At 50.2% G+C, this 11221-nt stretch overlaps 1 protein-coding gene across 1 annotated transcript; it reads right to left on the reverse strand.

Moving 5' to 3' along the window:
• Window positions 1–2227: 2227 nt before the first annotated feature.
• On the reverse strand, window positions 2228–4969 carry Hps6 (HPS6 biogenesis of lysosomal organelles complex 2 subunit 3). Its single transcript, XM_004659414.2, has one exon. It carries the CDS (start codon window positions 4773–4775, stop codon window positions 2355–2357), a length of 2421 nt encoding a protein of 806 aa, XP_004659471.2. The 5' UTR covers window positions 4776–4969; the 3' UTR covers window positions 2228–2354.
• Between the last annotated feature and the right edge of the window lie 6252 nt (window positions 4970–11221).

Genomic DNA, 11221 nt, shown 5'->3' on the forward strand with positions numbered 1-11221 from the left:
AGCCATCGCTCTGGTACACGTCACCATAACACAGCCAGACCATGACGTGTGGATTCCTGAGATGAAGACTCAGATCACTTGCTCCTCCACATTGGAGGTGAAGGATGAGCAAGGATGAGTATAATGAAGTGCTCAGCCTGTAAAGATGGCTAACATCTTTTAAAAAATTATTTATTGGTTTTTCTAGCCCAGGATGACCTGGAATTCACTATGGAGTCTCAGGGTGGCCTTGAACTCATGGTGATCCTCCTACCTCTGCCTCCCAAGTGCTGGGAATGAAGGTGTGTGTCACCACACCTGGTTTAACATCTTAAGCCTACCTGCTGTCCTTACAAGCAGCCAGGTAGAGATCCTGTTAAGGAGGATTTGAGGAGCTTTCTCAACCCATACACCTCTAAGGAAAAACTCAGCCTTCCTTCACTATACCCCCAGGGTCCACTAACTCCTTCTCCTCCAGGCCCAGAAGGGGCTGAAGTTCAATTTCAGGCTGAGAAGCAACCACAGTCATAAACAGGAAGCAGTTTCTTGCCTATCATCGCCCTGAGCTTTCCACTGAGGACACACAATGGTCCTAACTTCCAGATCAAGAGGAAGCCCTGGGGTTGGAGAGATGGCTTAGCGGTTAAGCGCTTGCCTGTGAAGCCTAAGGACCCTGGTTCGAGGCTTGATTCCCCAGGACCCACGTTCGCCAGATGCACAAAGGGGCACAAGCATCAGGAGTTCATTTGCCTCTTTCTCTGTCTGTTGCTCTAAAATAAATAAATAAAAATAAACAAAAAATTTATGAAGAGGATGCCCTGCCAGACCAGGAAGGGATCATTGTGAAAGCTGAGGGTCTCTGAGGAGAGAAGCAGCTTAAAATCCAGCAGCTTGAGTCTAGGTGTTGACAGATGGCCTGTTAGACCAAGACAGTAGCTACCCAAGCCCTGAATGAGACCAAGGTGTTATCCTAAGACTTCCATAAGGCTAAGGGGCCCTATCCCAGACCTGGTTGTGCACGTGAGTCACCAATGGAACCAAGCAGAATCCAAGTTGTGGGTCATAACTGGGGTAAAGCAGACAGGTGGTCCTTACCCCCTTGGATAAGGGGTAGCTGGCACTTAGAATGAGTAGTAGTGGCATTCAGGGTGCTACCCTGAGCTAGAGTAAGTCAGCAGAGCTACTTGGGTAGACGTGGGCACAGGTCAAGGCCTCTTTAGAGAGGTCCTGTTGACTAATCCAGAAAAACAGGACTCTGCTGCAGGTGCCGTAACCTCTTGGCTCAGGAAGTCACTATGCTATGGGGCCCTCCAAGTAGCTCTGCTGCCAGTGACTCTTGTTACTAGGCCAGAGGGCTCTGTAGGCAGTTGTCCTGTCTGTGGCAAATCCTGTGTTGCTCAAAGAAACCTCAGGGAAGCAAGCCCAGGGCCCATCACAGTGCCTCTTCTGGGGCAGAAGACTCCTGGAGAAAGAAAGGTGTAGCTCTGCAGAATCTCTTCCTTACAGGAAACTACAGTAGTCAGCTTTGAGCCATGAATAAGGAGGGCATCTAAGTCCAAGCAGGCAGGAGCTATCGGGCAGTACATTGGGATGGCACAACTGTTACAAGCGGTGAACAGCCTATTGTACACTGGGCCTTCCACATTGTGGCTGACTTACTTGGTCAAGTTACTTAAAACTTTTTAGACCTCTATTTCTTCCATCTGAAAAACAGGGATGAGCCGTGCGTGGTGGTGCATGCCTTTAAACTCAGCACTGGGAGGCTGAAAAAGGAGGATCACAGTGAGTTCGAGGTCACCCTGAGACTACACAGTGAATTCCAGGTCAGCCTGGGCTAGAGTGAAATCCTACCTCGAAAAACAAAAACAAATAAGCAACAACAATAAAAAACCCACAAAACAGGGATGAGGTGGACTGGAGGCTTTTAATCCTAGCACTCAGGAGGTAGAGGCAGGAGGATTGCTGTGAGTTTGAGGCCAGCCTGAGACTATAGAGTTCCAGGTCAAGCCTGGGCTAGCGTTAGACCCTACCTCAAAAACAAAACCAGAGTAACATTAGTATTTCCCCAGTGGGGCTATGAGAAGCATTACATTAGATGAGGGAACACACACACACACACCCCAGCAGGCTACGTAGCCTATTTGTGCATATGCAATACTGATGAGTGTTAATTATTTTCATACCTGGAGTGACTGCTTTAGCCATCAGATCTAGATTCAAACACACTATAAACTCCGAGTTCCTTAGCTGTTCAAAAAACAAAACCTGTATATTTACATATATTTTCAAATTGCTGCAGAACAAAGATTATTGCACATATCGTTACATCTTGGCTCCCTCTAACTCTTAGGTGCTCTTCCCCTGATCCCTGTATCCTATAAATTATTCCCCATGTCTGTTTCACAGAGGCCCTGTCCAGATGGTGTCCTGGTCTCCAGTCCCGGATGGTCTGATGCCTGGAGGGGAGTGATGGGTCCTCGAGGTGGTGTGGGAGGTGGAGTGCCTGTATCCCATAGGATGTCCTCATATGGGCTTAGAACTGGGCCTGAGGGCTGTTCTTGAGCCCCGGTCTGTTCTAGCAGGGCTCTGAGCAAGCCCACAGTGAGAGGGGGCTCCGCTCCAGGCTCAGGGAATGGGGTGAGGGACTCCGCCTCATCTGGAAGGTGTGGCCTCAGTAGAAGCAGAAGCTCGTCTGGAGCCAGTTCTGGTGGGCACAGGCGACACAGGAGGGGGAGGTGAGCATCAAGGCCGCGGTGCCGGGCAAACTCGGCCAGCAGCAGTTTGAAGATTTCACTTCGAAGTAGGGGGCTGGAGGGCCCCAGGGCCAGGCCAGCTTCCAGAGCTCGCTCCCACTGCTCCTTTTGCACCAGCTGCCTCACAGCTTGCAGCACTGCTTTGGGGCGCCCACTGCCCAGGAGCAGCTCTAACTCTAGGGCCTCAGGCCTGGTCCCCTCCTCACCTAGCACCGCCAGGGCTCTGCGGTAAAGAGGCAGCCCAGGACCTCCAGCCCCCCAACCTGGCCCACCTTGCTGCTGTGCCAGTTCCACAAAGGGGGGCAGCCAGCGAGGCTCCAGTTGGCATAGGCACCGACACAGGAGTTCAAAGGGGGGCAGTATCCCATTGGGAGGGTCCTTTCCAGCAACTGTACTTCTCAGCACCTTCTTCCACACATCTGGGGGAGCTTGGGATCTCAGGCTGCCAGTCCTATCTGTCTGGAGCTGCAGCACTTGAATCGCGGCACCCCAGGCTGCCGTAGGAAGGGCTTGGAAAATGGTGTTGAACTGGGCTAGCTGGTCTCCGGTCAACTCTGTCCTTAGCAGGCGTGCCACTTCATGCTCTGCCAGCTCAGTCCAGCCAGCCTCCTCCTCATCGCCGGCCACCAGCTGGGCCTTGAGCCTCTCTAAACTCCGGTAATCTCGAAGCTCAGCCCTCAGTGTAGTCAACAGGGTAGATGGAGGCAAATGGCCCTGGAGGATGGACGCCAAGGCCTGAGGTGCCCGAAATGTGCTGTTATGTCTCAGTTCCTCCGGGGTGAGCTGGGTACCCCGCAGGCTCCGACGCTGGTAATATCCACAGGCTTCCTCAAATACCAGATCCTTGCCTGACGTGAGCTCTGGGCCCCGAGGAGCTTCCCAGCCCACACAAAACAGACCCAAGGGTGAAAGCAAACGGAGACGCCCTCGGGTCTCCAGCTCTTCCTCATCCTTCATGCCAGGAGCTGGGGGCTCCAGCAGATGCACTCGGTCTGTACTTAGGACTTTCCTCTCCAGCAGCTGCCCACTGCTCATGTCCAGCAGTTCCAAGGTGGAGTCCAGCACACAGGCCAGGGTGCCATGAAATGTCCCCAGGGCTGCAGACCCCTCCAGTGCTACAGGTGCCTCCTGGAGGGTGCCCACGGCTCGAATCCCTCCATGACACTGCATCAGGCTCACCTTGCCTCTGAAGTCCAGCAACAGCAGACCTTGCGGGGTTGCGGCCGAGGTATGTACAGCCAATGGTTCGCTGGGGGACAACAATCCAGGAAGGCCTCTGATCAAGGTCCGAAAGTCCCAGGTGCCCCCTTCTCTGTGATTCAGACTTTTACTGTGGGAGATGCCAAGACACGGAGCAGCAGCTATCACCTTGCCCTTGCTTGGGCTCCAGATGAGCAGAATGTGGGCTACACCAGGCCAGGTGGTAGCAGTGGGCACCAGAAAGAGGTCCTTGCGGGAGGCCATCAGCCCAAGAGAGGGGCAGTGGTGCAGGAGGATGTGTGTGCGGCCTAGGTTGGCGCCGGCCTCCGCGCTGGGCTCCAGGGTCTTGACGCACACGCGGTGGTTGAAGGCAGCTGTGGGCCTCTGCAGCCCGTGCTCGGTGCCCGGGGGACGCTCCTCGCACCATACCAGTCGGCCTCGGCTAGCCGCCACGGCCATCACGCGGGCTCCACCTCCGGGACACAGCTCGGTGCTTTGAAGCAGCCGCCAGCCGGGCTCCATCCCGGGCCCCCACACCTCCGTTAGGCCACTCTCCCACACCAAGATCAGGGCGGGTCGTGCAGGCCACGGCAGGAAGAAGGCATCTATGGGCGAGGGGTGGCCCTCGGGCCACGCACGCTCCAGCTCCAGGCCGGGTCCGAGCACAGCGACCAGCAGCTGCGGGGCTGGCGATCCCGGGGGTCTTAACAGCAGCAGGTGGCGGCCGTCCGGGCTGCAGCGGACTCGCACGGCGGGGTCCCCGGCCAACAACTCCCGGAGCCGCGCTGCGCCGCTGAAGTTGCTCAGGTCCGAAAGCAAGCGCAGAGAGCTGGCGCGTTTCATGGTGCCTTCCGGCGCCGGAGCTCGCCCAGGCCCCGACCGCCCGCGGGGGGGTGGGGGGGAGGCGAGGCCGGTGGGCGATCAGGAGTCCGGTGGATACTTCCGTCCCCCGGGGATGAGGTGGGCCTAGTGCAGACTCCGCCCCGCCCCTCCGGGCGAGGTCCAGAGGGCTCCGGTGCGCGCTCCGCCGGCCTAGCGCAGCCCGCCCGCCGGAGGAGGAGCTACGGGAGAGGCGGCCGGGGAGGAGGGTCTCAGCGCCTCTGACCTCACTTGTCTCCGGGCAGTGTGGGCTCAGAGCTCAGACCATCCCTCTCCCAAAAGCTGCCTTTCTCTCCAAGCCTCGCCTTTTCACCCCTACCTAGTCATTTATTCATGACTTCTGGAGTACCGACGGTGCTACAGCCCTGAGCCAAACAGAAAACTTCAGCCTCTTGGCGATGACAGCCTAGTGGAAAACAGTAGCAATAGCTAACACTTAACAATGCACGCTCTATAGGATTGCCCTGGCCTCCTTCGCAGACAAGGAGGATGAAGCACAGTAGGTGGAGAAACTTGACCAAAATGACGCAGGGGTTAAGAGATGGGATTTCTGAGCAGGGGGTGAGGATGGACAGGAGTGCGAGGCCAGCCTGGGGTTACAGAGCTCCAGGTCAGCCTGGACCCTGACTCAAAAACTACAAAAGCAGGTGGGATTTTTGGCTAAATCAGTGTACCAAACAAGTCACCTAAACTAACACTCTGCTAGAAAAATAAAATAGCCAGGTGTGGTGGCGCACGCCTTTAATCCCAGCTCCTGGGAGGCAGAGATAGGAGGATCACCATGAGTTCGAGGCCACCCTGACAGTACATAGTGAATTCCAGGTCAGCCAGGACTAGAGTGAGACCCTACCTTGAAAAACAAAATAAAACAAAACAAAAATAAAATAAAAAAGAATGTTATTTTAGAGGCACAAATAATCTGTCATTTCTCCACTACCTGTATTATTATTGTTGTGGACTTTGTCTGTGACTTTCAGCAATCCTCCTACCTCAGATTCTAGAATGCTGGGACTGGTGTGCCTCACCACTTTCTTTTTCCTCCTGTTTTTCTTTTCTTTTTAAATTTATTTATTTATTATTTTTAAAAATTTTTATTAGCATTTTCCATGATTACTCCTGTTTTTCTTTCTTTGGTGTTTTGAGATACTGTCTCACTCTAGCCCAGGTTGACCTGGAATTCACTATATTGTCTTAGGGTGGCCTTGAACTCATGGAGATCTTCCTACCTCTGCCTCCCTACTATTGGCATTAAAGGCATGTGCCACCAAGACTGGCTTCTTTTCTTTCTTTCCATCATTTTTGTTTTTTCTTTGGTTTTTTTGAGGTAAGGTCTCATTCTAGCCCAGGCTAACCTGGAATTCACTATGTAGTGTCAGGGTGGCCTTGAACTCATTGTGATCCTCCTATCTTTGCTCCAAGTGCTGGGATTAAAGGTGTGCACCACCATGCCTGGCCACTCTTTTTGTTTTATATATTTTTATTTATTATTTGCAAGCAGAGAGAGAGAGAGAGAGAAGAGAGAATGAGTGTACCAGGGCCTCCAGCCACTTCAAAGGAACTCCAGGTGCATGTGCTACTTTGTGCATCTGACTCCCTGTGGCTACTGGAGAATTGAACCTGGGTCATTAGGCTTTGCAGGCAAGAGCCTTAACTGCTGAGCCATCTCTCTAGCCCTCTTTCTCTCTCTCTTTCTTTTCTTCCTTTTTCTTTCTTCTTCTTCTTCTTTTTTTTTTTTTTTTTTTTTTTTTTTGATTTTTCAAGGTAGGGTCTTACTGTAGTCCAGGATGACCTGGAATTCACTATGTAGTCTCAGGCTGGCCTTGAATTCATGGCAATCCTACCTCTCCTTTGCAAGTGCTGGGATTAAAGGTGGGTGCCACCACACCCAGCTGTTTTTTTTTTTTTTTTTTTTTTTTTTGAGGTAGGGCAAACGAACTCCAGATGCATGCACCACCTTGTGCAGCTGGTTTGCATGGGTCCTGGGGAATTGAACCTGGGTCCTATTGGCTTTGCAGGCAAACGCCTTAATTGCTAAGCCATCCCTCCAGCCTGAACCTCCTCTTAAAAAAAAAATAACACAACTCTTTGTGTGTGTGTATACATGTAAGGTTCAGGAGTGACCAAGTACCACAGAGACCACTCTGAGGCAAACAGGGAGGTTTTTACTTGCAGGAAAAACACGAGCTGCCAGGACTGACTCTCAAGAGTGGATAGTCAGCTTGGGGTTACAGATAGTGGGCTTTATAGGCTCTTCAGTTGGGGAAAGACGAGGAAGGGAAGGAATTTCTTTGTTGGGTCAGTAAATCTCTGCTCTTTACATTTGCCACAGGATGAGAACAGAAGCGACCCAGTGAGAGATAAGGGGGCAGTAAATCTAGACTTGGAGCCTTGATAGGCAGGGAAGGGATAATGGCTGGACAACTTCTTGAGGAACGTGGATGATTCACTTCACCCTCCTGCTGTAACTCCATTTTGTCCTGATCTAACAATACATATATGCATGATATGTGCATGTGTGTGAGTGTGGACACAAGTGTGCCATGGGGGCTGGAGAGATGGCTTAGTGGTTAAGCGCTTGCCTGTGAAGCCTAAGGATCCTGGTTCGAGACTCGATTCTCCAGGACCCACGTTAGCCAGATGCACAAGGGGGCGCACGTGGCTGGAGGCCCTGGCGCGCCCATTCTCTCTCTGCCTCTTCCTCTTCCTCTCTCTGTCTGTCGTTGTCAAATAAATAAATAAATAAACAAAAAAAATTAAAAACAAAAACAAAAACAAGTGTGCCATGGCACATGAGTAGGCATGTGGAGGTTGGAGGACACCTTGGGTATCAGTCCTTGCCTTCTATCTTTGTTTGAGGCAGGGTTTTTTGTTTGCCACTGCATATGCCAGGCTAGCTGGCCATGAACTTCCAGAGGTTCTCCTGTCTCCCTGGCTTTCTGTGGGTTCTGGGGATCTGAACTCAGGCACAACGTTTCCTCAGCAAGTACTTTACCCACTAGCCATCTCCCCAGCTCTGTATTGTTTTTGGAAACAGTTTTATGTACTGTGGTAGTTTGATTGGCCCCCTCCCATAGACTCAGGTGTTATTAAAATTGAGTTTGCAGCTTCTGTCCCTAGCAGGCAGGCTTCTGCTATGGGGTGAGGGAGAGAGTCACTGGGGGCAGATTTGAATTCCAGCCTCAGGGATGCAAAGTGAACTCTGCAAGGGTCCCTACAGTATGCTGCTTGCTTTTGGTGTTGTGCTGGCTGTTTTGCAGTGTCTCTCTGTGTGGCTCTGTGAAAGGAGGCCAGCTTCTTCCGCCATTATGGAATTTCTCCTGGATCTGTGAGTTTCAAATAAATCCCATTCCTCCCCAAAACTGTGTCTGCTTTGGAGGTTCATCCCAGCAGCATGGGCTGACTGCAGCATGTACCCAGGCTGGTTTCAATGTCACTGTGAAGTTGAGGCTCCCCTTGAAATCCTGATCCTCCTGCCACGGCCTCACTGACACTCAGATTACAGGTGTGGGCCACTATACCTGGTTCTCAAGAACAGTCCTGATGAATAAGGGCGAAAGAGCTCAATGCTGGATAACCCCTAAACCTGGATGATTTTTTTTTTTTTTTTTTGAGGTAGGGTCTCGTTCTAGCCCAGGCTGACCTGGAATTCACTATGTAGTCTCAGGGTGGCTTTGAACTCATGGTGACCCTCCTACCTCTGCCACCACCCCAGTGCTAGTATTAAAGGCATGCACCACCATGCCCGGCAGAGAGATTATCTTTTTTCCTTTTTTTTTCCTTTTTTTTTTTTTTTTGGTTTTCTAAGGTCTCAATTTAGCCCAGGTTGACCTGGGATTCACTATGTAGTCTCAGGGTGGCTTTGAACTCACAGCTATCCTCCTATCTCTTCCTCCTGAGTGCTGGGATTAAAGGAGTACACCACCAAACCCATTGATTTTACTTTTTTTTTTTTTGAGGCAGGGTCTTACTCTAGCATAGGCTGACCTGGAACACACCTCACAGTCCTACCTCAGCTTCCAAAGTGCCACTGGGATTACAGGTGTGAGCTGCCACACTGGCTCATAATAATAATTTTTGGGGGGAGGTTGGTTTTCTGAGGTAGGGTCTTGCTCTAGCTCAGGCTGACCTGGAATTCACTATGTAGTTTCAGGTGGCCTTTAACTCAGAACAATCCTCCTACCTCTGCCTCCCAAGTGCTGGGATTAAAGACATGTGCTACCATGCCTGGCTATTATTGTTTTTTTGAGGCAGGGTCTCACTCCAGCCCAGGCTGACCTGAAACTCATTTTGTAGCCCAGGCTGGCCTTAAATTCATGGTGATCACTGGGTTTATTTATGTATTTAGGTTTTTTTTTTTAATTTAGCCAGGTGTGGTGGCACATGCTTTTTTTAAAAAATTTTATTTATTTATTTATTTGAGAGTGACAGACACAGAGAGAAAGACAGATAGAGGGAAAGAGAGAGAATGGGCGCGCCAGGGCTTCCAGCCTCTGCAAACGAACTCCAGACGCGTGCGCCCCCTTGTGCATCTGGCTAACGTGGGACCTGGGGAACTGAGCCTCGAACCGGGGTCCTTAGGCTTCACAGGCAAGCGTTTAACTGCTAAGCTATCTCTCCAGCCCTGTATTTAGTTTTTTAAAAAAATTATTGGAGTCAGAGAGAGAGAGAGAGAGAGAGAGAGAGAGAAAGAGTGAGAATGGGTGTGCCAGGGCTTCTAGCCACTGTAAAGGAACTCCAGATATGTGCTCCCCCTTGTGCATCCGGCTAATGTGGGTCCTGGGGAATTGAACCTGGGTCCTCTGGCTTTGCAAGCAAGCATCTTAACGGCTAAGCCATCCCTCCAGCCCGTTTTATTTTTTATTTATTTAATTTTTTTGTCAGAATTCACAAAGTGTTTACTAAGCTGGTGATTCCCTTAAAACCACACAGCCATGGTTTTAAATATATATATTTGCTACATTCCTATTATGTACAGTAGATTTAGCACAGTATTTATTTAGTGTAGTAGTCAGAGTTTATTCCTCCTGAAGTGTCTTACCCTTTGATCAACAGCTCCCTTCCCTCCACCCCATGTGATGCTCTCTGCCACACTACTCTCAATGTCCTTGAATTTGCTATGTAGCTCAGGATGACCTTAAACCTATGATCCTCTACTTCCTGAGTGCTGGAATTATAGGCATCCAATACCACACCCAGTTTTATGAATAAAGTGCTAGGCCTTTTGTATGTCATACAAGCAATCCATCAACTGAGCTACACCCTTAGCCCCAAGGTCATACTTTCAAGTATTTAGATATGACTTACTGAATTTAATTTAGTCTGAATTTATATTAACTTCCTTGACAGGTGTGGGCAGTGTATTGTACTGTTTAACACATGTAACCTTTCTCTTTCTCTTCTCCTTTTATATTTTATTTATTTATTTGAGAGAGAGTGAGAAAGAATGGATGGGCCAGTGTCTTGAGTTGCTGCAAACTAACTCCAGATGCATGCACCACCTTGTGCATCTGGCTTTACATAGGTACTGGGGAATCAAGCCTGGGTTCTTAGGCTTTAAAGTCAAGTGCTTTAACTGCTAACCCATCTCTCAGGCCCTCTCCTCTTCTCTCTTCTCTCCTTTTTTTTTTTCCTTTGGTAGGGTCTCCCTCTAGCTCAGGCTGACCTGGAATTCACCATATAGTCTCAGGGTGGCCTTGAACTCATGGCGATCCTCCTACCACTGCCTCCCGAGTGCTGGGATTATGCCGCGCACCTCTCCTCTCTTTTTATACTTATTTACTTTATTTTATTTATTTATTTGAGAGAGTGAGAGAGAAAGAGGCAGAGAGAGAGAGAGAGCGAGAGAGAGAGAGAATGGGCAGGCCAGGGCTTCCAGCTACTGCAAACGAACACCAGATGCATGCACCACCTTATGCATCTGGCTAACATGGGTCTTGGGGAATTGAACTAAAGTCCTTTGGCTTTGCAGGCAAACGTCCTAACTGCTAAGCCATCTCTCCAGCCCCCATTCTGCAGTTTTTTTCAAGGTAGGGTTTCATTCTAGCTCAGGCTAACCTGGAATTTACTATGTAGCCTCAGGGTATCCTCAAACTCAAGGCAATCCTCCTACCTCTGCCTCCCAAGTGCTGGCACTAAAGGCGTGCATCAGAAGTACACTGTTTTCCTTCTTTGCATTCAAGATATTTACATCTTTAAGCTTTCTTATTTATTTATTAATTTTTTTGTTTATTTTTATTTATTTGAGAGTGACTGACAGACAGAGAGCGAAAGAGGCAGATACAGAGAGAGAGAGAGAATGGGCGTGCCAGGTCCTCCAGCCTCTGCAAACAAACTGCAGACGCATGCGCCCCCTTGTGCATCTGGCTAAAGTGGGTCCTGGGGAATCGAGCCTCGAACCGGGGTCCTTAAGC

This window comes from Jaculus jaculus, chromosome 1 (assembly GCF_020740685.1).
Source record: "Jaculus jaculus isolate mJacJac1 chromosome 1, mJacJac1.mat.Y.cur, whole genome shotgun sequence".
Classification (NCBI taxonomy): domain Eukaryota; kingdom Metazoa; phylum Chordata; class Mammalia; order Rodentia; family Dipodidae; genus Jaculus; species Jaculus jaculus.